At 39.1% G+C, this 27,167-nt stretch overlaps 1 protein-coding gene across 1 annotated transcript; it reads right to left on the minus strand.

Annotated features, from left to right (window-relative positions):
- Positions 1–6,008: 6,008 nt before the first annotated feature.
- On the minus strand, positions 6,009–26,882 carry gng13b (guanine nucleotide binding protein (G protein), gamma 13b). The gene is made up of 3 exons (XM_034711819.1): positions 26,489–26,882; positions 9,450–9,576; positions 6,009–6,827 (listed from the first exon to the last, which is right to left on the minus strand). Exons 2-3 carry the CDS (start codon positions 9,545–9,547, stop codon positions 6,722–6,724), a joined length of 204 nt encoding a protein of 67 aa, XP_034567710.1. The 5' UTR covers positions 9,548–9,576; positions 26,489–26,882; the 3' UTR covers positions 6,009–6,721.
- Positions 26,883–27,167: the final 285 nt, after the last annotated feature.

A 27,167-nucleotide genomic window follows, 5' to 3' on the forward strand; every position in this document is an offset into this window, starting at 1 on the left:
TTGAAGAAACTTATACAGGTCCCCCTCTGCCTTTTATCTATAATTCTTCTCAGATGATGCAAAGACCAAGATTTACTCTTCAGCCCATTTTTCCTGGTGATGTCTTCAATGCCTTAGTAGCATTGGACTCAACGTATTCAATTGGGGAGGATAAACTTGAGCCATACTTCTTGAAGCTTGCAGCCCCTATTATAGAGAGCTACATAACATACATTTTCAACCTTTCAATTTCATGTGGTACAGTTCCCTTGCTTTGGAAGACTGCTTATATCACTCCATTACATAAAGGTGGTGAGACAGGTAATGTGAACAACTACAGGCCTATCTCTAAACTATCATGTCTTTCAAAAATATTAGAATCTCTGGTGAATGATCAACTTAAAGCATATCTTTTCAATCATTCTATTATAAACTCTCACCAGTCTGGTTTTAGACAAAGGCATAGCACCATTACTGCTGCCACTCTTGTTTTAAATGACATTATTGCAGCCTTGGATAACAGGAAACACTGTGCAGCCGTCTTTATTGATCTTTCCAAAGCTTTCGACACAGTAAATCATGTAATGCTCTTAAAAAAGCTAGAAAATGCTGGTTTCGATAAAAATGCGTACAGCTGGTTCAAGAGCTATCTCTTGGGCAGACAGCAGTGTGTTGCCCAAGGAACTGTAAAGTCAGACTTGGTTGAAATTGTAAATGGTGTTCCACAAGGTTCTGTTCTAGGACCTGTTCTTTTTACTGTTTATATCAATGATATTGTGTCTGCTGTCTCAGATTGTAAAATTCATCTTTATGCTGATGACACAATTCTGTACTGTACTGCTGCTAATGCACAGTCTGCTGTGCATTCTGTCCAACACTGCTTCTCTGAATTAGAAGCTGCACTCACCCAACATAGGTTGGTCTTAAATGCTGAGAAAACAAAATTCATGCTCTTTTCCAGGTCCAAACATATTAATCTGAGTAAATTCATCATCAATTCCAATGCAGGCACCAAAATAGAAAGGGTGAAGATTTACAAATATCTCGGCATCTGGATCGACGAGAAAGTAACTTTTAAAAGTCATATTTTAAATTTGTCAAGTAGACTTCGACAAAAGATTGGCTTTTTTTACAGAAACAAGTCCTGTTTTCCTCTCCACTGCAGGAAAACTCTGATAGAGGCAACATTTTTATCAGTCCTCGATTACGGTGACATATTGTACAGGCATGCTTCAGCCTCTACATTAAAGCCACTTGATGCTGTATTTCACTCTGCCCTACGTTTTATTACTGGTGATAGTTACAGCACTCATCATTGCATACTTTACCAAAAGGTGGGATGGTCTTCTCTGGCAGAAAGACGTGATTTGCATTTTTACTTGTTTATTTATAAAGCACTTATTGGAATGCTACCGTCATATTTATCTTCGATGCTAGTTTGGTCTTCTGGGGCAAAACATACCAGATCAACTGGTTGGCTCACTCTCCAGGTTCCCAGAGTTAATTCTGAGCTGGGAAAATCTGCCTTTTGCGTATTTGCACCATCTGCATGGAACTCCCTGCAAAGCACTTTAAAAATAAATGCACTGGTTTCTTTTAATCATTTTAAATAATTAGTTTTAAAATGTTTAACCTCTGATTGTACCTGTTTTCACTAACTTTGTGTAACATTATTTTTTCAATGGTTGTAACATTACTTTTAACTGTCGTCTGTTTTTAATTGATCGTCATTCTTTTAGGGTTATATCTTTTATTTGCTTGTCATGCATTTTAATGTTTCTTTTATATACTCGTCGTCATTGTAAATGAGGGCTTGCCCTCAATGATTTTCGAGTTTAAATAAAGAGAAATATAAATATAATACATACATTATTTCTAAATTCTAAAAACTGAAAGCATGGTGTAATTTCAACTTGTACTGTATGTGATATTTATGAGTGAACAACAACCAAGACCAATTTCTTGTCAAATCTACCAAGCTAGGAACCTCATTTATGGCTTAATGTCTATTATAGGCTATGCTGCAATCTAGTTTTTAATGGTGGACATTTATTGGTGTTCACAGTAGTTAATGTTGCTTTCTAAATGTTCACACTTTGGTTTCACATTCGGAGGAAAGTCAGAGGGAATAAAGGAGAAAAGGATAGTCAGGGAGAGAGGAGGAAAGAGACAGTGGGAGACCAAGAGGCACTGACAGAGTGAAGTGAGAGCCCTCCATGTCTACTGTTTTTTATTATTCATGAGTTACAAGAAGCAGTGGAGGGGAAGGAGGAGAGGAGATTGTAGCTTTTTGTCATCCCCCTGAGTGTAGCCATCTATAGGACCATCCTCCTCTGTCTCAACCTTCTATCTTTCAGTCTCTTTTAGGCCTCTTGCTCATAATTTTTCACTCTCCTCTGTTGTATATTCAGACTTATGAGTTCTGCACACATGCCTTTGGGGTGTAATGCTCTAGGTGACTGGATACAGTTGTTTAGATAATAAAACTGAAAATCTCTTGTTCAGTTATTTTTGGGGGGCTGCTGGGGCTTATTACTGAGGAGAGACCGGAAATGTGGGTAGTAGAGAGTGGTTGAAGACATGTAGCAAAGGACCAGCAACTGCTGCGAGGGCCGTAGCCCCTCCATGGTGAGAGGCTACAAAATTTAAATCAAGGACATTTTCAAAAAAGACACTAAGAGACTGAAAACTAGTATTGTTTATGGACAATCTACCATGATAGCTAGCTATAGCGGAGAATCTAGATAGCTAGCTTAATTTCCCAAACAAAGACTCTGAATACAGATATGCTCATAATCATCTCTAATATTGTTTTTTCTAACAAAAATGTAATTGTTTGCCATCTATTAGTTATTTCTGATAGTAGCCAAATACTTTGTAGGGGCTGTAAAAGAGAAAACTTACACCTTGTTAGAATGCTAACATACGCTAGAAGCAGAGCTGCCATCAGTGTTACAGAGTTAGCAACTTTTCCTTTAGATTTAATGACTTTTAAGATTCTCTTGGCAACTTTATATAAAAGGCAACTAATGTATTCATACATTTGGCATTGTATTTCCCTACTTCCACATCTTTAGCGAAAGTTTTTAGCATTTGGCTTTTATATGGCTTTTGGTGGCTCTAGAAAATGCTATCCCCATTTTTAATGCCACCCAATGCACATTTAAAACATTGACCAGTTGAAGATGAAGGCAGTAACTGAAAAATCTTGAACCAGGTCACTTGTGTAACATATTAGCAGTTTAAGCTCACACTTTCACACGTGCATAACAGAAATAACACAAACCGACCAGGACACCCAGTTGTCTAAAAATCTTCTACTTTATTCAGTAAGTTAAATGTTTTTGTAAAACATTCAATAAAAAATGATGTTTCATTTATTGCTCATTGTCTTCTTTACACTAAGACTTGATCTGATGCATAATAATTTTTCCAAAGCACTCTCACAAGGAATATGTTGCTAGATATTTAGACAAGATTTTAAGCTGTCATTATAATAGTAGTAACATACATACGTACGCACGTTCAGATTATATAAAAATGAAACAAACAAGTGAGTAAAGTTGCTGAACAGAAAAAGGACACGGGACAGGCAGACTCAGGAGTCCTCTCATGTACAGTTTGCTCTGCTGTGGCCTGTGTGAGTTTGCAGCCGACAGTATTATTTGTTTTACTATTGCTTTTGTACAAGCATATAAAAAAAGGTTGAAATCCTAAACTCATGTTGCAGGAGGGAATAAACTGAAGCTCAACACTGGAAAAGCTACATACCTGAGACTCAAAAACAGTTATATAATTGAAGTCACTTTAAAAGTCCCTTTTCATGTGTTTCTATTGAAATTACAAGGTATTAACTTAATAGATAGCATTAGCACCATTCTGTCAAACAGCACATAAAGATCTTACTTCCCAACACCAAGACAAAGAGTTGAAAATAATGTCCAAAATGATGGACATTATTGCCTTTATATGTCTCACAATGAAACCTGGGACTTCTAAAGTGACATTATTGTGAGTCTTATGTTGCATATGCTTAACATCCTACTTTTTTGTAGGTAATTTTGCAGTATGAGTGGATGGAGTCTTTGATTCAGCCATGTTTTGAAGAAGTAACAAATGCAGATGTGAGATAGATGCACGCATGTTTGATAAAAACAAAAACAATTTATTAGCAAATCGTGGAAAATGAAATTGCTCTAAGTATGAAGCATAAGGAAAATCAAACACTACAGTTACACATTATAAGACTTAAATCATTCAAGCACTGAGTAGCCTTAAGGGAAATGGGTCATCTTGAGGAAAATGTATATATTGAGGCTCATTACAGTACTGAGATGATGTGAGGCTCCCTGTCCCAAGTCATTTAGAGAATCCCACATCCTTGCCACTCCTCCCCTTATACACATTCCCACTAAGCAGTGTGTGTGTGTGTTAAAGTTGATTTGCTTGGCCTCAAGCCTGCCTGTGTGTGTGTTACATAGCTGCATGTGTGTGCTCCACAATCTGCAAGGGAGCCTAACATCCAGATTTATATGGACATTTAAAGAGAAAAAAACCCAAAACAATGCACACATAAACACACAATTGCATGCACGCACACGCAGGCCAGTTCTGAGGTCAGCTGTGATCATGCCACATATTTACATTCTCTGTTTAAGGAAACTGTGTACAAGGCAGTAGTAGATGATGTCCTGGCGAGGTGTTATCGATTTTTGGTCGTTTTCTGTTTTTTTCCTTTGAATGTCAGGTATGAGAAAGAGGGAAGCAGACATACTAAACAAAGCTAAAGTGAACGAAGGGTCCCACCAATAAATAAATAAATAAATAAACTAAGTATTGATCAATAAGTTAATAAGTTAAAGGGGTCTGTCTGTACAAATATGGAGAGCGATAGTGTGCTTGCATGGATCGTTTTAATGTTGAGTGCGTGGGTTTGTGTTTCTGTGTGTTTCTGTGTGTTTCTGTGCGTTTCCATGTGTTTGTGTGTCGTCCACTGGGTTTGTAACTAAGCAGGAGAGGGAGCAGTAAACTCATCCTCCCCCCCTCCAGAGACCCATAGCTCCATTCTGCTCTGACAACACAAACAGAGCTGCTATGGCACTTTCAGACCAAAAGACACCGAAGCAAAACAACACTGATTGCAGATGTCATCTTTAGGATGTAAATGTGATAATCATGCTATACGAGTTGTGTGAAATCAAATGCAAGCCTGTAAACTATGGGAGTCACACCAGGGAGACTGCTGTCAAAATTACAAACATGACTAGTTTTGCTGCCATGGAGAAGGTTTTTCCTATTCATTCATGGTCCTATTTCTGTGTTGAGGCTTAATTAGTTTCTATGCAAACAGGCTTTTTGCCCTGAAAGCAACATGGGCACTGAAGTCAGGAGCAGCTACAAAGACTTAAGTCTTCCGACACTGTGTCAAAACCGGTTATTTTAAGCATTTAGATGATTAGTTAGTTAACTTCTGTGGAACAAGTCCATGGAACTAATTTTTTCATCTTAAAAATAGATGGTAACAGTAGCATGATTAATCAACATCTGAAATGTTAATTTTCAATTTTAATTTGTTTGCAAAAGCACCACAAGAGCCTATAAACTCTCATACGTTGATAACTCATACTGATATGATAGCGTGTGCTAAGTCTGAAGTTTGGGATGTAATAGGTATACTGGATACATGAATTGAGTCATGTAAGGGAGTTCATGATGTGAGTTGGATTAGATCGTTGAACTTTTGCACCTAACTTAGAAAACTTAACATTTACAGTTGTCACACTGGATTTGGACCATGGTGTAATTGGAAAGTTCTAAGTTCACAAAGACCCAATAATCAGGATAGGATAAGATCTAGTCCCTTCTTACAGGACTCAGTCTTGTCTCCTTAATCCACCATGAGCATTGCATCTCTCAGTATTTGGCTAGTTACAGCGGCAAGGAAAAAACCTCCTTTTAACAGGCAGAAACCTTGAGCAGAACCAGATTCATATTAGACAGCCATCTGCCTCAACCGAGTTGGGTTTGGAAAGAGGGATAAATGAGATTAATATATATAATATATATTAATATATAGATATAAGTTCAGTTGTATTTTTTGTTTAAATAGTCTGTCTTACTTTATTCTTACTTTCAAGTCACGAGCTCTGCTGGCTCCTTTTAATCAAGGTTTCAGCAGGTTATGCTTTGATGATGTTTATAATTTCTTTAACAGCAGCTGGTTTAATTCTCCCTTCATATCTGCAGTCAGCCTGCAGCCTGAGAGAATGTGACTCCACAGTTTATGCCAAATTATCAAGAATGAATGAAAAAGAAAAAACTTGAATGCTTACAGTAAGAGAAGAGATTGATAAAGAGGAAAGAAAGCTTGTGACTAGCAGCTGCATAAATAAGTCATCATATATCCATATAGAGAAAGGTAATAAGAGTATTGATCATCGTCATCATATATCATATTAATGATGCATCGCCGTGGCAGGAATAAACTTGCAGTGAGTGTGTGGCAGTCAGAAAAAATCCCAAAGTTTTGAATCAAAGTGTGTGAGTGTGATTCTCCGTCTGTGTTTCTGTGCCCTTGTCGGGGTGTGTGTTCAGGAAGTTTGGGGTTTTCATTTGTTGTACATTCAGTGTGAGAGATTAAGAGGCGCTGTCTGGCCGTGGGGTTCACAGGGGGGGATCTGTAGGTGTGTGTTGGTCATGGTGGTTTAAAGATGACGGGTCATGGCAGGGTTGATGGTTTCTTCTAGAGAAGGATGCATTTTCCTTTCTCCACCCAAGGGTTGTTCTTCATCAACTCCGGGTTCAGAAAGGGATCCTCTGGGACGCCGTCCTCTATCCACTTGACCAAGCTTTATGGAGAGACAGAGAGGGTCAGAGACATTTTTCAAATTCCAGAGGAAGTGTTTTACCCACAATCCATCCTCTATCCTTGTTTCCATAAAAGGCAAGAAAGAGAATCTGAGTAACCACAAGCCATAAGTCACAAAATTTAATTTACTCCTGCAGTGATAGTTTTGTTATTATTAATGCTTCATGCACATGGATTGAAGCAGTGCTGTTATTCTGTATAACAGAATTCCATCTTGCTAATTATAAAAATGATCTTCTCTTGTCTCTATTAGTTGTATTTCATGAACTAATTTGAGTAATATAAGTAAGTATGAAATGCATCTTTCTCTTAATATTTGATTGCAAAACTATAATTAGTGTTAAATTCCCTCTGAAACATAAGGTCCTTATTTCTTCCATTTATTCGTCCCTTGTTTATGTTTGTTTGAAAAAGACACAGGGAAACTTTTCATCAAAAACATAGCTCCTCTTTGTCTGATTCCCACAAACAAAAAGTTGACTAGCACTAGCATTACAATGCTAATGTAACCTAACAACACTTAAGCCTGGTTTATTCTTCTGCGTCAAAGCAACGGCGTAGCCTACTCCATAGCCTACGCGGTAGCCTACTCCATAGCCTACACGGTAGCCTACTCCATAGCCTACGTAGGCTCAACGCAGAAGTATAAACTAGGCTATAACATTCTTAGAAAGCCTATTTTTTCATAACTTAAGGGGTATTACTTCAACACCCTTATTTCTACGTCTTTGCTTGTGCTACTGTTTAAAGTAACTTTCAGCACCCACAAATTAACATTACATTAAATACTGTTTTCACTTCTTGTCTTGTAGTGTTTGCTAAAACTAGCGAGCATTAGCCTATGCAACGCTAGCTAGCTCGCTGTGGAAGAGAAGTGAGAGTGAGGCAGAGAACCCCTAAAAAATGTATCCAGACCTTCTTAAACTCTGCTCATTATCTTTGCAGTAACAGTTTACTTGTGTTAAAAAATCACTATCCACATCACTGTTTCTTATATTTCTTCAGTACTTCTTTCATCCTAACAAAAGTTTGATGCAAGGTTTTCAAACACTGACCCCGAGTGTATTAGAGCTCTACATGAAAAACAGCATTCGTCAAAAGCGCTCCTCTAAAACCACAACGCTGATGAAGCCTCACATGAAGTGATTCTTTTGAGTTTCTCTGATTGGCCCTTCATCTAGTGGCACCACAGAGAGCATGAGACGGACATAAAAGAACTGAAGAGAACTTACTGACGGCTGCAGCTTTGCTTCAAAGTGTGCTGTGTCTGTGTCCATAGCTTCAAGGTTAGCAATAGTTAATGAACCCCTATCCCTGACTTATCAGTGTGGTGGAATGTCTGAGCTGTATTCATAGTTTCATAGTTCATATTTCATAGGAGTATTATATTCATTACTAAAACTATTCTATTGTTCCTTCCTTGAAGCACTGTTGGTCATATTGGTGCATATTTATATAAAGCACTCAGGTTACCTTGGAAACATGCATTGGTTCAACAATCTCAGCTCAAGGGTTACTTTCTCATTTGTTGTGGCACTTTAGACAAGATCACTCAGCATTTTTTAGCAGATGTGGCTTACTTATTAGCCATAAAGCAGGGATTTAAATTTGCATCTGTTGCCATTGTCCATTTAAAAATACATAAAATATTGAAGGCTGCTGTTATGTAATGGATAATGTATGGTTCCATTCCCATAACTACCTGCTAACCATACATAATCCTGCTTATTACCTGGCTACTAACTAAAAATACAAAAAGGTTGGCAAAAAACTTGATTAAAAGATTATTTTATTGATTAAAAATGAATGACCTCTGGGATTGCTTATATTACTGAAAGTTAATGACCGTTGTAAAGGGGTTGTCAAGGGGTTTTGACCAATCAGAATCAAGAATCTTACAGAACCGTAAGATCATTAAGATAGCTGGGTAATAACATTGTGATAAGGTGTCTTTAATGGTCGCAAACAACAGCACAATTAAGATGAGAATTTTATAAATACAGTATATGGTTTTATCCTAAATTTGTCTTTCTGAATTTTGTCTGGTGAATTAATAGTTTTAAATTCAGACGTTTATCATTAAGATGAGAAGAAAACATCAATACCACCTTAATGAACAGATATTTAAACAACCCGAAAAAAACAAGTAATCAGTGTAACACAATGTCCAAATATGTCACATGGTATTTAACAGCTATCCTAAAATATTTCCCTCTGTTGTATTTGGACAACCAGTGTCAGTCTTTGTGCTAAGCTATGCTACTCACTCATCATTTTACTGTTTGGACATGAAATCTTCTTAACTAACCTTGATCAAAAAGGACAGATAAGTTCCTTAAGTCAAACTATTGCTTCAATCTGAAGAGCTCTAAAGTAAGAAACCGGTTACAAAACTTTAGCTACATTCTTGACTCACTGTGTAGGCAGAGAGGCAAAATAATTTGTTCACTGTCTTACTTTAACATGTTAAATGTCTTCCAGGGTGCATAGTGTGTTTGGCAATAAATAAGCTATTGTATTTTTGTCCTCAGAGCTACTGCCATAGGTTTTTGGGTGGCCTGAACTTTGATATTTTTAGAGCTATCATGCACTAACTACTCACTCAGTGACTGTTTTGGAGGACTTTTCTCGTTTGAAGGCCAGCTGGTACTTGAGGCTCTCCACCTCCTTCTTCATCTGGGGCAGGTCCATCTCATCCATGGCTGCAGCTTGATGTAGGGCTTTTCTACCTGCACACAGCAAGCAGACCTGGGTTATTTTTAAACAGTACAAAATAGTAGGTAGAAACACTCAATACAGTACAACTGTGCCCTGCAGCAACTTAGTGATTCCACCTACAGGAAGGGTGAAAAAGAGGCTGTCAAATTCACAGAGTACAAACAAATGCTGCCAAAACTGGCAGACCCACTCGACACCACAAGATAAATCAGTTGCTTTCCTTTGTGTCCTTGGGGCGGCGTTTTTTCACTTCAGAACAACTTCTACAGCTTTAACATTTTTATTAGTTTTGCAATTTGTGGTTCACTTCTTGTACATTGCCTTTTGTAGTTTAACAATTTCTCAAGATTCATGGTTACAGGCTACAAAACAGTTTATAACCACTTACTGCAAGTAGAGGAAATATTTAGTGTGTGAGCCCCAATAGTAGAAAAAGGACAGTGTGTATTTAGGCTGGATTAAATCTAACCTTGACAGGATGACTGTTTGAGGCAGAAAGAGAACAGTAAAAGGCACCACTGCATTTGGAAATTCACCTCTACGGCAGTGAAGATTTAGACAAACAATATCAATCATCCTGTTTCAGCTGACAGTTGTTCAGAGGCTGTGAAGTGAGTACATTACACGGTAGATCAGCAATGTTTAATGAAACAAAAAGAGCTTGCTCATGTGCCTATAAAAGGCCTGGGTCTCAGGAGAGAAAGGAAGAGGGCCAAGAACAACCATTCATTATATATTATACTACAACAAAAGTTGAATTTTACAGGATAACTTAAGCTAAGTTCACTAAAATTAAAATCTAACCAAAAACCTGAGTCACTCTTCCAGGATGATTTAACCAGCCCTTCCTCCTTAGTGCATCAATTTCCACTTCAACTATTCCTATCTAATGTATCTTACACCACAAGTTAGTAGCAGGAAATTCAATTCACAGTTAAAAAACCCTGATTATATCAAAATGTATAAGCTGTAATTGGAGATGAAGAAAAATGTATAAAACATTACATTTAGTTAAATAGCTTTCCTCATATTTTAATGAAATCATAAATATTTGTATGGTAGCAGCTCAGTGATTTTAAACTTTTGCTTTATAGTTTATTAAATACTAAATGTGAGTTTGGTATACTGAGATGATTACAATTTGACAAGGTTCCTTTTTTGTGAAATGTTAAATTAAATGTTCAGGTTTATGATGTTATCCGTGCAGGCTTTTCTTACAAGTCAGCCTTGGTGAAAAGTACAAATAATCAGGTCAAACTCAGTGGTAAGTGATATGCCCTTCTGTAAGTGCAAAGCAGTTTTCGGGTCAGTAAGGGGGACTTTATCAAAAACTATTGGGTTTTTGTCCAAATTTTTACTGCTTTACATTTTGGGAAGCTTGCTTATACTTTGTTTGCTGAAAAGGACAGTGAAGCAATGTCACCGTACAGAGCTAGTGTCAAGCTTAACTTTCTGTAAAGAGTGAGCTAGCATTGGTAAAGAAAAAAAAACTAAAGTTCATTAAAGGGACAGTCAGTTTTTGCAACTCATGAATGGAAAAGTGTGCATTGTTCCCTCTGGAGTTGATGAACGACCGCTTACATCCCGGGAGGATAAGCTAGTACCAAATGTTACAGAGAGTTACCAGGTGCTGTGTTTACTGTAGCTGAAGTCAGATTTATGGCACTCAACAGGCATTCAGCATGCCTTATGTGTCCAGCAGTCTAGATGTAGTAAGCGTTACATGTGAAGCAGCTGTTGTGAACATTTGAAGAAGTTCTATCAACCAATCAGGACAGATCCCAACGGGCTAAAACCTGTTATGGTTTTAGAGAGGTGTAGCTTTTTGATGAGGAATCGTTCACTTTTAGTGTTTGTTTGTTCAGTGTTTCTTTACCCTTACCTGTTTTAAAGTTGGATCCTTTGGTCAAATATTCAGCTGACAGATTGTAGAATTATATGTGTGTTTCTAAGTTTTCAAAGCTGCACATTTTTCCTGTGTTTAATTTGGATTTTCGTGGCTTTTACTCTTGATATCTGTTCATGATTCTATTGTGGAATACAGTAATTCATGTGGTTTACAAAAATGTCAGTGATTAAGGACTGGGGCCTGAAGCATTGGAGGCTCTACTGAAAAAGAATAAAGGTGCAGCTAAAAAACACGAACATGAACATAGTTCAGAATAAAAAAGAAAGAACTCTGAACATGAACTAGTTCATTTTGGTCTGCATGAACTGAACTTCGAGCTAGTTCATTTCAGTGGGAGCTGGTACAACACTGGTTGTAAGATCTCCTTCTTCCACAGCAAACAGAGTGTCATCAGTGCTGTCAGATTCACTATTTTTGTATTTTAAGTTTTGTTGTATTCTTGTCTCTTTCAAAGCTCATGAACCTGAGTGGTTGATCTATGCTGTAGGCGGAAGAACATGTACGTGTCAGTGCTGAAAATATTGCTAAATCAAATGGGCTTTCTGATGGCAGAGTAAGGCTCAGAAATATTCCTAAATACAAAGAAGGCTTACATCAACATCAGTGTTTGTGTTAGACTTTCTTAAAATTTCTTAAAACCCTATTAGTAATATGCTTACCTCATACAACCCTATTTAGAAAAAAAGAAACCAAAACAATTTATTACATTTTTAAAAAATGAAGGATCCCTTTAATTACAATTCTGTATTTTGTCTGTCTAACAAAATCCAAATTTTGAACTCCAGATACAGCCAAAAATGTCAGTTGCTAACCATCAACAGCAATAATGCCTTCATTCCTTTCTGTTGCATCCTTTCTTTCTCTCTCTCTCTCTCTCTCTCTCTCTCTCTCTCTCTCTCTCTCTCTCTCTCTCTCTCTCACTCACTCCCCTCCCACGCATGTGTCCACTATACCCACTCAACAATAGACCTTCCCTTGTGTGTCTACTTGTATTCATGTACCCTTTGTGTGTGTGTTTCTGTGTGAGTCATTGGAGGATTCAGGAGAGCACAGTGCTTGTCTAGTCTGCACTTAGAATTGATCTCACTGAGGTGCTTCTATCAGAAACAACAATAGCATTTTTAAAGCACATTAAATAATACTTGATATTATGCAATTGTCCTTCATGACAGTTTAGTGAGTGTGGGGGCATTGTGAGTCAGGAAATAGCAGCACAGAATTCATCACCTCCTTCGCAGAATAGCCGGGATGCTAATTGAGTACATAAACTAAAACATCACACGAGACATTGTTTTAATTTTTATCCAACAGGGTCCAAAATTCTGCTATTGTTCATTCTTATTCAGAGGAAAAATATTTTTATTGAATAATATAATAACAACAGTGTTTCTGGATATCATATGGTAAAATTGATAGTGTTCTATGGGGCGCTGGCGGTAAAGTTGTGCACACTGAAAATTACAGCAACATTTATCCACATGTAGCTCCAAAATGTCATAAAAATGTGGTGTGAATTTTTCAAAGACACTTTTTTTATCACATTTAGAGCAACATTTTTTATCTTTTCCACTTTATTTTTGTCGTGACAAATTCATTAAGTAATCATTGCTGTTAAATCTAAATGCTAAATATGAAGCTAAAAGTTAGATAGAATAGAATAGAATAGAATAGAATAGAATGTACTTTATTCATCCCTGAAGGGAAATTCATGTGTCTGGCAGATAAAATTACAAAAATCACACAAAACAAGTAATTCAGGTGCCTGCCAGCTCATTTCCCATTGGCTGGAGAGTTAAGAAGCCTAATGGCTGCAGGGATGAATGTTTCTTTGTATCTCTTAGTCCTGCAGCGCACAGAGATGAGCCGTCCACTGCTGCTGTTTCTCTGGTCCACATCTTACTGCAGATGTCTAAGGATCTGAGCCTCCTTAAGAAAAAGAGGCGTCTCTCTGCCCTTTCCTGTAGAGTGCATCTGTGTTAAGGGACCAGTCCAACTTGTTGTCCAAGTGTAAGGCCTGATCTACTAACATCTCAAATAACGGGTGCTATATTGCGTGTGCAAACTAAAACATTGCACGTGCTATTTCTGGGTGTGTTGCGGGTGATCTACTATGTTTGCATGCGCAAATGATAACAAGTGCAAAAGCGGAACGGACCGCCCTTAAATGAGGATTTTGCGTTTGCTAAATCGGCTGTCCCCATGAAGAGTTTTGGAGAGCAGAGTGGCCGTAAACGAAAAATGAAGTTTGAAGCCATGGAGTTGGAGGTTTTAGTGGAGGACGCAAATGAACACATCGATGAACTCCAGCAGAGACATCTCAGTGTTTTGGGAGGCCTGTGAAAAGGTGAACGCTGTGAGAAAAAACTGAAGATCTGCCAATGAAATAAAAAGAAGATGAAGAACATATAATTAGTTCAAAAGTCTGCCAGTCTTGCTCTAGCTACTTAATTGGGAAGTCAACTGCAGTTTTGAAACAACCAGGGCCAGAAAAGTTAGGCGTCACTACGATGAAGACAGTCGCCTCACTGACGCAGAGAGCAACTTTCGGATGAACGTTTTTAATGCCTGTCTTGATATCATCATCCAGCAACTGTCCCAAAGAGTTACAGACAAAGCAAAAGTCTGTTAGGGATCTGGCAAAAACGCTCATTGTCAACCACCCAGCAGTGAGGTTTGCGCCCTCCTGTTATTTTTTAATCTTCTCATCACTTCTGCACAACTTCTGAGCGCTCATTCTCCAAGTTAAAACTAATTACAAAACCTTTGACAAGCACGATGGGACAGGGTAGACTGAGTGGACATGTCATGTTATCTATTGAGAATAACAGATCAAAGAAAATGCACATACAACGCATCATGGACAAGTCCGCAGAGCTTAAGGCTCGTCCAAACAGTGGTGAGTAGGCCGAGTACTTCATATTGATTTTTTGTTTGTATGTGAACATGTGGGCCGCTGTGCCAATTTTACTAAACTTTATAGCTGTTGATACAGTGACCTACTGTGCTTTTATTAGTTGAAAAAGTCAAAGTGGGTGTCAGAACGATGCGGTCGCTATCCGTGGTGCTGAACTGCTTTAAATTTGTGTTGTTTTATTATTTTTATATTACAAGAAAATGCAGTGTTGCAAGATTTACAGTCTATGGTTGCAAGGAGTTTCTCCATAGGTGATATGGCATGGCTCCTTTTTGTGACTGCCATTTGTGTGTAACGATGTGCCAGTTTGCACCTGCCTTTCAAACATGCTAAATATAGACGCAAAAATACAGCTTGCTATCTGTTTCAGGTTTGATAGATCACATTGCGTGTGCTAAATGATTACATTTGCATCTCCTCCTCCCAGTATTTTGCACGTTCTGATGATCTACATGTATTCTGCATATTCATGAAGGCAAACATGCTAAATGGATAGCGAGTGCTATTTTGCTCATTTGACAGACACAATCCTCGGTGCTCCCGGTTAGTACGTCAGCTTTGCGTGCGCTATCAAGTTTGCACGTGTTTTTATACACTCAAACCTTTAGTAGATCAGGTGCATAGATATTTGTAGGTTGGCACCACCTCGATGTCCACCCCTCGAATGTTAACTAGCTGATGGCAGAGCCTGGATCTTCGTAGATCAACTATCTACTATGCTAAATCTAAATGTTAAATCTAAATGTTAAATGTTGCTCTGCAATCCAAAATATTTAGCTGATATGCAAATTCACACTGCCAGCTAGCGGAAGTCCCTAAATAAATAGCTTCAAAAAATGATACAGACTTAGCAATACCAACTTAGCTTGTCCGTAACATATACTGGGTCAGTCCTGTCTCTGAGCATTGCGTATTCTCTTAATGGCCTCCAAAACAGCCTATCCAACATTTTTCCCTTAAATCAGTGCACATTATGGACGCTTTATGAGGCTTTTATTTTGGTACTTCCGCGAGGCTGCAGAGTGAATTTGCATATTAGCTAAATATTTAGGGTCGCAGAGCAACATTCAACATTTAGATGTAACATTTAGATTCAACATTTAACATTTAGATTTAGATTCTCATCAACAGTCACTCTTTTCTAATAGATAATTGATGTGTGGTAGTAATGCACTATTAAGCTGGATGCCATCTGCCATAAAACAGGAAAAAAAGATCATTGATGTTTAAGCAACCTTTGGATAATGTTAAATTTATATTCTTTCCGAAAGTGAAAAAAAGCAGAGCTATGTATCCTGTCTCTGAACATCCAAGAGTGTAAGGCTAGATAATTTCAATTACATAACATGTTTTCCTTATCTAAATGCCTCAGTCCCAAAGTACAATAACTACTACTTTGTAAAAAGCAATTCAAGGCAAACACAAGAAAAATGGATGAAAAGGTGAGACAAAAAGTCTGTTAGGGATCTGGCAAAAATGCTCATTGTCAACCACCCAGCGGTGAGGTTTGCGCCCTCCTGTTTTTTTTTACTCTTCTCGTCACTTCTGCACAACTTCTGAGCGCTCATTCTCCAAGTTAAAACTAATTAAAAACCGATTGAGGAGCACGGTGGGACAGGAGAGACTGAGTGGACTTGACAGAGCAAAGAAAATGCACATACAACGCATCGTGGACAAGTCCACAGAGCTTAAGGCTCGTCCAAACAGTGGTGAGTAGGCCGAGTACTTCATATAGTTTTTTTGTTTGTATGTGAACATGTGGGCCGCTGTGCCAATTCTACTAAACTTTATAGCTGTTGATACAGTGGCCTACTGTGCTCTCATTAGTTGAACAAGTTAAAGTGGGTGTCAGAATGATGCGGTCGCTATCCGTGGTGCTGAACTGCTTTGAATTTGTGTTGTTTTATTATTTTTTTATTACAAGAAAATGCAGTGTTGCAAGGAGTTTCTCCACAGGTGATATGGCATGGCTCCTTTTTGTGATTGCCATTTGTGCGTAACGCTGTGCCAGTTTGCACCTGCCTTTCAAACGTGCTTAATATAGACGCAAAAACGCTGCGCACTATCTGCTTCAGGTTTGATAAATCACATTGCGTGTACTAAATGATTACATTTGCATCTCCTTCTTCCAGTATTTTGCGTGTTCTCATGATCTGCATGTATTCATGAAGGTAAACATGCTAAATGGATAGCGAGCGCTATTTTGCTCATTTGACAGTAGCAATCCTTGGTGCACCCGGTTAGTACATCTGCTTTGCATGCGCTATCAAGTTTGCATGTGTTTTTATACACGCAAACCTTTAGTAGATTGGGCCCATAGTGCGTAGAAATGGGAACATTTTTCTAAATCTTCAATTCCAGATTGAAACACTCCCTTGCTCACCCCTCTCGTCAGGGAATCTAAGGTGGCATCTGAGAACAAGAAACACCTGTGATGCATTGTAATTATGACTGTCCATTTGTCAAGTTTTTGCCATTAAAATGTCTGTGAATACAAATTATTCGGTGCACAACAACAACTATCGTCTTCATCTTCCAACTGGTACATTTTCCGCCACTAACTAAATCCTATGTTGCTAATTTGTCCTTTCTATGCTACGGTGGAAACATGGTGGTGCAAGATATCCACTCACTCATGGTACAGTTTTGACCTGCATTTGAAATGTAGCTACAAACTGTGTTCACAATGGTTTTTAGATGTGATTCTGAGCCCATGCAGTGACTTCCACTACAGAGTCATGTCTGTTTTTGATCCAGTGCCACCTGAGGGCCCAATCACATATCACAGCCAACATTCCAACATTTGATATGTTGTCTTTGCACCATTTTCAATTAAATATAGGCTCTAAATTATATTTCTTTATCAACATTTTTCTCTTTTTTTTTTCAACTCACATGGAATTGGCTTTGTAAGCTAGCAATAGCAGTCATTTCAGTTGAAATAGTCCAAAAAGATTAAACATGTAACTGCAGCTTCAGTTAAAGTCTTTCTTCCCATGATCCAAAAGCAAGTGCATCCTTAAGACCCATTTACAATGTTCTCATGTCATTAAACACTACAAAACTGTAATTTCCAGCTAGGAATCTGAAGACTTATTTCCCCTTCCTCTGTTAGAATCAAGGGGCCCAATGTTTCATAAGTGAAAAGGCTTTCTGAGCTATGGATCCGCCACATTTTCGTTTGCTGCACAGAGTGCCGAATGACGTCACCGCCCCGCAGGCTTTCTGTTCCCCTGGCTCTTAGTCAATACAATGTCTCACTCAGTCCTCATTTAAATGATCTTCCTGAAAAAGTGAAGTACTTCTACGAATTTCTTTTTTGTTATCTGTGATTAAACTACTGTGATAAAAATACTGTGCTATAAATAGCAGTCTTAATCAATGTGATGTTTCGAACAATGCCACCCCTCCCTTTTTGCTTTCACTCATTCATCTACCTCCCTGTGTCTATTATCTTCTTTCTCTCTTCATCATTTCCATTGCCCTGTCTCCATCTCCTTCTCAAATTACTATTCCTGTTGTTTGCTCAATACTCACCCATGTGTTTATGTTTTTAGCTCCTGCATGTCAGCCACCAGCTAATTAAAACCTAAGCAAATATCAAGCTTTCAGACACTACATGGTAATAGAGTTTTATTAATCAAACATAAGTGATGGAAAGCTTCTTGTATCCTGCCATTTCACTTGCGCTTTGAGTTTTAAATCAAAAGATGAGTTGCAGCAGGTTGCCCCTCTGCAGCACTTTCTTTATTTCATTGCTGTCTGGTATCTTTTTTCCACCTGTCTCCTGCTGTCTTCCCAATATGCATCCTCGCTGAATGCTCCCTATCCGTTTTCACAAATTTCAAAAAATGTATCTATTACTTCACACATTAATAATCTCTCTTCCTTTTGTTGCCTGGCCAGGAGTTATTGATGTCTCATTACAGTTGTTGTAAAAGCCTCACTAATAAGACACTCTACTTAAACCAGAGGTAACATTTAATGTGCTCACGAAGGCTGTCAAAGCATCAATATATAACCACCTGACATAAAAACGTCTTTTAAACCCTGTCTGCTTACTGTCACAAAACGGACATCTGCCTCATAAAAGGTGCTCTAACTGAGGGGATACAACTTGTAGGGTGTCCTTTTTCCCAGCAGGCAATGCACCATCTGCTCAGGAGAAACTCCAAAAGCTTTGCTCTAGGATGCAAGAGAACCTATCGTGACTTTACTTTAGAATCAAAAAATGCATCCTCTAAGGCAAGTCCTCTGTGGTCTGCTGAGCGCTGAATCTTGTTCCTTTTGTACATGTTAATATTAGCTTACTCTTAATGAATTCAAATGCAACAACTCATAGTGAGGATATTAAGTTTCATTTCAACTGATTACCTTCACAGTAGGCTAGCCTGACGATCGCAATAACGGTGTTCGCTAACAACAGGAACAACTTCCTCTTCTCCTATTTAGAAACATTAAGGATCAGAGGAACAACTCTGCACATGTCAAAATGGTTTCATTCTGATTAAATGCTTAATCACGCATAATGCAGGTCTTAATGGGATCACTCTATTGAGCAGTAATCTAAGCAGTGAAGTCAAATGTGACCATAGCCAAGGTCAAATGATAAACATGTATGAAGGTTGGTGATACTACTGTTGTGAAATAACAAAGCAAGCTGTCAGCATTGTCTAAATGTTAGCATCATTAAAAAGCTAACACCACAGTTAGCTACAGCTAAAAAGTGTTAGCAACATATTTACATCAGAATGTCAACATCCTAAAAATGGCAATGCTAACTTCCCAATGTACAAAAGATGTAATGATTTACTACATTCACTTCCTTTGTGTAGCATGTTAGCATGCTATCATTTGGTTATAAGTACTTAGACAAATAAATATGAGACTCTCACAATGAATCTTTCTAATATTTGTCAAAATCGATCATTTAAAGTGGCAACAGTACGTTTATAGATTGTACAGAAGCTTTTTGCATTCACTTGTGAAAATAAATCCTCTTTTTTTTCTTACAATTATGAGATAATTATCTTGGAATTATGGTTAATTATTTTTGAAGAAAAAAAAATCTGCTCTGTTTTTCTGAATTAATGATGGATATGGTAATGGGTATCCAGTATTTTCAGCATTTGCTTAATTGTCTCTTAAGTTATTACTAATCTGCCTTCATGCATTTCAGATGCATCCTCTTATATCCATGAAGCATGACATATGAAGAAACACTGCAACATCCAGCAGATCAGAAAGAGCTTCACATCTGAAGTCCTATGCGCCTCTGCAAAATCGACAAACTCACACTGCTGTGAAGAGCAGCTCTGGAGGAGGAGCTTTCTCCAGAGTAGCAGGTAGTGGGAGGAGGGACTTGATGATAACCTTTTAAAGTTATATTTGGGGCTTTTATACCTTTATTTGGAGAGGATAGGACAGTGGATAGAGTAGGAAACTGGGAGAGTGTGGAGGAATTACATGATTGAGGCCCCCAGCTGGGCACGCAACTTATGGCTAAACCTGCAACTTCCAGTACCTGCAGATGAACCATGGGCTCATCCTGATAGCAACTGTAAATGAGTACAGTGTGAACTTCTTTCTGTTGGATGTTTTTTGTATCAATACACTGATTCTCTATACCTTTGATTCTCATTTCCATATATTGTTAGTTTCATTTGGTTAATATATGCATTATTGTTCTTTTCCTGTTTAGATTAAAAAAAAATCAGCAAAATTGACGCTTCCCCCTCCTTCCATTCTGCCTATTAAAAATCAAAAGAAGATATTTGGTCCTCTTGTGTTTCTGTGTCTGACCTCACAGCTGTGGTGTTAAGCAAATTCCAGTAACCAGCCTGCTACAACTTAAACAACATAAATTAAATACACCCCCATACATAATATTACATATACTGTATACTAATACCAAAAGGTAACACAGCCAAGTTACATAAAGACATTAGTATCTCTGGATTAAACGGTGGGGTATGTTTGTTTCCTTTAAGTGGTCTAAATGAGAGCTTCAATAGGGTTATTTTAGGCACTGGTATCTCAGAAAAACAGAGCAGATTTTTTTTTTATTTCATGATTTCTTTTTCTCATAATTTAGAGATAATTGTCTGGTTAACTCAGAAAAACAGAGGATTTTTTTTACTTTATCAAATTGGTGCAATAAATGTATGTAATAATACGTGTGGCAAACATAACTGACAAGCCTACAGTTATTTAGATATTTTAGGACTAACAAAGCTTTAAGGGGGTTCTTCCCCCTCTCAGGACCCTGAATGTTTATACAAAATTTTATAGCAACCCATCTTATACTCGTTGAGATATTTCAGTCTGGACCAAAGTGGTGGACTGACTAATCAACAGAATTTCAATATTGCCATCGAGCCACATTGTGTCCTTAGCTAAAAGGGCTGTAATGTTCACATCTGCTGTGCTGCATCATATTGTACATATTGTACAGCAGGGCTCTGTTAAGCATACAGTCAGAAAGACATAAAGCAAAACTCGACATTAGAACTGGCATGCTGGCCCAAATGCATGATTGCAAGACTCCGGGCCAGCTGATTGCACCCACTCGGGTCACTTAAAATACTGTCTTAAGAGATCATGTTGCCCTGTGAGATCACATCACATACTTTCACATCGTTTTCCTGTGATACTGTGATTTTTGTCATCCCACTATACTGCAAAAGCGTCAACGTTTCATGAGCACCTGCGTGCGTCAGTGTCATATTTGAAAGGAGCTGCCGCTGACAGCTTCACTGCTGTCACTCCTGTTAGCGTTCTCGCTACACTCGAGGTATACATCTGGACACCGACTGTAGCACGGGTTTTCTCTAAATTTGTATGTTTTTGAAACCACTGGTACTTCGCCAAAAGCTGAGCAAAATTCAACACATAAGAAACAGGGAGTACAAGAGCAGTAGGAAGAGAAAGCTCCAGCTACACTGATTAGCGTAAGCTGAAGTATGATAAAGCTAAATAGATGTTTAGCTAAAAACTAAGCTACATTTAAATTATCTTTAGCCAAATCTGAGTTAAGAGATAAGTAAGTTTTGCGTGTGTATTCTGAGAATGACTTGTTACTCTCTTCTAATGTGTGTAAATCAGGAGATATGCTAACTCAGCCTACAGTATAACTGACTAGCCGCAGCATGAATGCTGTATACTGCTAGCATAGTCCTAGGGCTACCAGGTTACCCAACCATTAGGCCTACATACCTTTGCTTTACAATAGGCAAGCAGAAAGTGCATAATAACAGTAATTCTCTGAGCATTTGCCCATCTGTCAGTCACAATGAGGCACATGTAGCACTGTCTTCTTCTGAGGGGTCTAATTTCTTCTTACAGGGCTCTCAAGTTTTGAGCTCAGTTCAGCGTGAGATTTTGGCAGACAGACCTGCGAATCTCGGTCGGCGGTCGGTCAGTCTGCATCCTTTTCTTTGGAATGTAACGTTGTTGTGTTGTTTTACCCGGATACAGTGATGCTATTTTTTGATTGGCTGTTGGTCAGCTATATTCCTGTCTTTCTTTTTGATTATCTGGTGCGGGGCAAGCTCCTTCTGAAGGAAAAGTGGCGCAACTTGGTGGTCGTTGTCCTAGCAATTATTGTGCGTGAGAAATACAAAGTGTGGCGTGTGAGCATGTGAACAGGTTGAAATGCGTGTGAGAGCCCTGTTTTTATGTGAAAGTTTCTCTTAAATTACTGAAGTTAGGGGCGCTGGTGGCCTAGCGGTCTAAGCGCCCCATGTTTAGAGGCTATAGTCCTCGTTGCAGAAGTCGCTAGTTCGATTCCCGGCTGGTTGACCATTTACTGCATGTCTTCCCCCACTCTCTACTCCCCACATTTCCTGTCTCTCTTCAGCTGTCCTGTACATTAAAGGCCAAAATGCCCCAAAAAATATAACTTTAAATTATTGAAGTTAAAGGTAACTTTTCTCCACATTTAAGACAGACTTTTAGATAACATCAGCAAGATAAATGTTGACAGTTCAGAGCAAGGTTATTATAGTTAACGAAAACTAACGAAATAACGAAAATGAGAGGTGAAAAAACATTTTCGTTAACTGAAATAAAAATAAAAACGAGGCTTCACAAAAAAACGAAAACTAACTGAAACTGTATTGTGAGTTTACAAAACTAACTAAAATAAACTAAAATGATAGAGAAAATGTCTTTAATTTTCGTCTTAAACTCAGTATTTTGAGTGGACATGTAATAAAGATGGAGACTGATCGGGTGGACGTCTCTGCTCTCTGCTCTCTGCTCTCTGCCCTCTGCTCTCTGCTCTCTGCTCTCTGCTCTCTGCATCTGCGCGGGAGCGCGCCAAACGGAGCCTGCAGCTGACGGGCGCGCGCACTCACCGCGGGGCAGAATTGCAGGAGGATTAGAGACAAACTCTCTCGCTCCGACCACCTGCCCTGTTTATAACCGTTCCTGTGTGAATGCCCAACAAGTAAGTATAATGAGACGGAGAACTGACTTTTCCTGTTCATAGGCATTCACGTGTGTTAAAACTCCCGAGAGAGCAAATAGACGCCATGAGGGCATGCGTCATCTCATATTATTAATCACCCATATGATCCTGTTCTGTTCATTTATCATTATAAGTGTTAATGGTTAATTGGTGGCAGTGGTATTAGAGTGATATGATTATTAGTATACTTGTAGTGGTAGCATCTGAATAATTATCTCTGTATCAATGATTATTGTTTATTGCTTATTTCATTGTTAAGGATGTATCAGTGAATCACCATATTATTTAACACTATAGAGGGTCAATAATGCTAGCCTAAGTGTCCATATTGTGACCATCACCCTTATGTTTGTGTATTTATTTGATGTGTTTGCCTCTGTGGCCTCATTTGGTCTGCTGTACTGTTGTGCTGTACAAGGAGAATATTCACTAAACGGTTAAAGCTCCCTCCTGTCTCCTGTCCAGTGTGTTCTGACCGACACCCCAGGGAGAGTACAATCCTACAGAGTATCTACCAGTATTCCCTATTTTTTTAGGATATGAATTTTTTGTTTGTTTTCTGCCAGTTTCACTTAATTTGGCTCATTCGCACAAGCAGGCACGCGTCCACACTTTGCCTGCAGAGCGTTAATGGCAGCGAAAGTCAGGAGAAAGCGGCAGAGCCCCATTTGGGATTACTTTGAATATGACTGTCTCTGATAGGAGTAAGTGCCTTGCAATGGAAGGTGATAAAATATGTGGACCATTTCTCAAGGGGGAAAATCCCACTAATCTTAAAGTCCATTTGAAAAGCTCACATAAGACGGCTAACCTCGTATACCTTGTCAAGGCAAGAGAGAGCACCCAGCCCCCTTACCCTGAAACAGAAGCTAACCCCCGGCCAGGCACACAGGCAAAAAAGACTAAAACTAATACTGAAACTAATAAAAACTAAACTAAAACTAAGCATTTTCAAAAAATAGAAACTAAACTAAACTAGCAAACCCGCTTCAAAAACGAATTAAAACTAAACGGAAATTGAAAACAAAAAGTCAAAACGAAATAAAAATAAAAACTAATGAAAAATGCATAACCTTGGTTCAGAGCAGTAGTGTGTGCTGTTAGGCTGTGCCCTAGGTGTGTATGCAGTAGTTACTGCAGCAGATTTGCAGCTTGAAGTCTAAACTGGGACACTTTGCCATGAAGGGAATTGCTTAGAGATTCAGGTATGAGGCGAAAGCTGAAGAACAAGTTAATTACATTTGCTTTATTAAACAGATTCTTTGAGATTTTATAATCAACCTTTTTCTTGTTCTCTACTTTAAGACAATGTAGGGTGAAGTTAGCAGCTCCAGCATGTTCCGTCACAGGTAATTAATGGCAGACAAAGCCTTTCGGAAATTTGTTGTGCGCTCATTGTGGCTCAGCATCCAAAAGGCAGCTGTGCATTTGTGTTTGTGTACTGCTTTTTACAAACATGCTTGGGTGGGGACTGTGGGGTGGTTGTTTTAGGGGAGGGTATGTAGGTCGTATGGTGATTTGGGTCAAAAGCATCCAGAGATTAACCTCTACCCCCTGTCTCCTCCGCTGTCTTCCCAGCCGCACGCTGTATAATGTACTGTGTGTGTGCATGTGTTTGTGGAGCAGGTGGCAGTTTGAGTAGAGCTGCTACCAGTGCATAATATGTTGAATGACTGCCTGGCCTCTATGAGGAAGGCAAAGAAAGCAGCTTGATGGAGAGAAGCACAGGTGAAAGGGACAGTTTAAAAAAAAAAAGCAGATTGAAGGAAATAGGAAAAGAAAAAAGAGGAAATTATAAAGAAGCAGAGATATGAGGAAAAAGAGACAGATGAAGGGAAACAGAGTGAGACTCTTCTTGCCTCTGTAGCTACTGCATTGTAAATAGCGACTAAAAATAGAAAGGAACAGGCAGAGCAGCTCTGACCAACTGAGAGGAGGCTAAGACAGAAAGAAGAGGCTCCTTGCTGTAAAACTGAGAAGATGATGCTACTGAAGATAATGAATGCCAGATGCTGACAGACTATGTTTGAGCTTTTACAACCAGCTGATCCGTCCTGCACTACAATGACCTTTGGAGCAACTGGGACCAGTCCAGATGATATCACACCAGCACATCCCTGACTACATGGAGAGATGTCAAGTCAATCAGATCTGATCGATACTGGCCTGAGCTGGACTGGATGTTTTTCCAGTGTTGGGACACCCAAAGGTCAGCTGTTGTATTTCTGCCCAAATGTTTCCTCATTGGAAGGAGTTCTTCAATCTGGGTGTGGTCTGTCCTGTGTGTCTGAGCACCATGAGAGTACAAATGGAGACGCAGACCCAGGGATGTGCAAGGTATACGCCTGAACAGGTCAACATTAATCTCTATTATTATATCTCCCTTATTAGGTATGTGTTGAGTGTTCTTCTTTGAAAATCATGAGCAGAAGAGAAGGAAAGCGACACAAAATGATCACTATTTCATGTCACAAACTGTTACAAAGAAAAATCAATCAGCAAGAAAGCAATACAAAATGATCACTAAGAAACCAAATATGACTAGAAAGAGACAAAATGAAATCACAGACACTAAAATAACACAAAAAAAGTCAAAAATAATGAGTAAGAAATGGACAAAGGCAAAAACTATGTAAAAATAGACACAAAATGCAAGACAGGTTAGAATAGAAAAGTACTATATCACAAGCATACAGCAGCAACAGCAGGATGCAAAATGGCTGAAAAATAACAGCAAAAGAGACACAGGGCCATATTGAGACTCTAATTTCTACCTTGATACACACATTGAATACAAAATGACATCTCAAAAAAACAAGGAAGTCATAACCACAATTGATGCTGCAATTTCCTTCCTTTCGGTCTATCTGCGTCTCTCCTAATCTGCCATACACTCTAACCTGTCTATAATTACAAATAAAAACGACCATACAGAAGAAGTTCACATTCAAATACTCGAAGTTCTGTACTCTGTACATGTGCATTCATGTATTTCTAAAACTCATTCCTGTTCAGAGTGAGTGTAAGAGACACCAGGTAGTTGCAAAACTAGCATTTTGTATCCTTTAAACAGGTTCCTTAGACCAGAGACAGGGTGGAGAGAGAGAGAGAGAGAGAGAGAGAGAGAGAGAGAGAGAGAGAGAGAGGAGGATAAGGAGGAGGAGGAGGAGGAGGAGGAGGAGGAAGACATGCAGGGGAGAAATGTAAGTTTTATGTAATATTCGTTGGATCCATATAGGCCAGTTTTGAGGCGTGAGAGAGGGAGAGAGAGAGAGTAAGTGAGAGAAAGAGAGAGTCTTGGGGGCTGTGGGCGGACAGTACAAAGTGTGAAATTGTCCTCCCAGGTTGTTGCACTTGGATAGGTAGCTACACCCAGAATAAACTAGTGATTAAATGGAATTTTCACTTTGAATAATCTAAATATCTGAATAGTTGCCTGAAATGAATTGAATCCAGAAATGTATTTTTGCGCACGTTTGATGCCCATCTTCAATTTGATTTCTGCCAAAGGATTAATTGCTACAGGGAGGCCTGTGACAAAGATGTGACAGTAGCTTTCACTATGTTGGCACAACAGCCACTGTGACTACAGTGTCTATTTTGGATCAACTCGACATAAGCATCTCTTACCTCACTGATGCCGGTTGAGACTGTTGCTCTCTCCAAGTCTGCCTGGTGCAGTTACACCGGAGAAGGGACGCAGAAGACAACCGGGCCGGAACACGGATTGCAGCTTTTATTTTCCAGCTACTGGATGGATGAATATGAGCAGACTTAATGCCCGTAGACTTTGTTTATCTCGGGGAAACGCTGCGCACTCTCAGTGTCAAGGATAAAATCCGCAGTCTCCGGAGTAAAACAGGCGATGACGACCAGTCTGAGACTGTCTGGTGTGCTGGTAGAGTCTCTTCGTTATCCGGTAGTCTGCCTGGTAGTCCGCTTTCTGCCAAAGCAGTTCGAGAATAGTGAGATCGAAATAGACAGCGGACAAGTTGACGAGCCGGTCCGGTGCGCACTCCGCCGATAACTGCACAATCCGCTGCTGCTGGGATCTTCCTTTATGAGCGTCCCGCGCGTAAGTGCGCGCGCGCGTGCATGTGTTTGCGTGAGTCAGAGAGAGACAGAGTTCCCCGAGGATGCGTTTAGAGAGTTGCCCTGGCGAGGTAGGGAGGGGGCTGTCTAAGCAGGTACGAGTCAAGCTGCACACTGTCTTCACTCTCACGAGCTTCACTCCGTGCGCGCGCGTGTGTTGGCCCTTTTTACCCCCATTGCCCAGACTCTGGATATCTGCCCTAATAAGGCCACTTAT

The sequence above is a fragment of the Notolabrus celidotus genome, chromosome 20 (genome assembly GCF_009762535.1).
Source record: "Notolabrus celidotus isolate fNotCel1 chromosome 20, fNotCel1.pri, whole genome shotgun sequence".
Lineage (NCBI taxonomy): Eukaryota > Metazoa > Chordata > Actinopteri > Labriformes > Labridae > Notolabrus > Notolabrus celidotus.

Coding starts and splice junctions, on each gene's coding strand:
- gng13b (XM_034711819.1), bottom strand. CDS start 9,547: ATGGATGAGATGGACCTGCCCCAGATGAAGAAGGAGGTGGAGAGCCTC. Junction 6,828..9,449: donor TCCTCCAAAACAGTCACTGA/GTGAGTAGTTAG, acceptor CTCTCCATAAAG/CTTGGTCAAGTGGATAGAGG.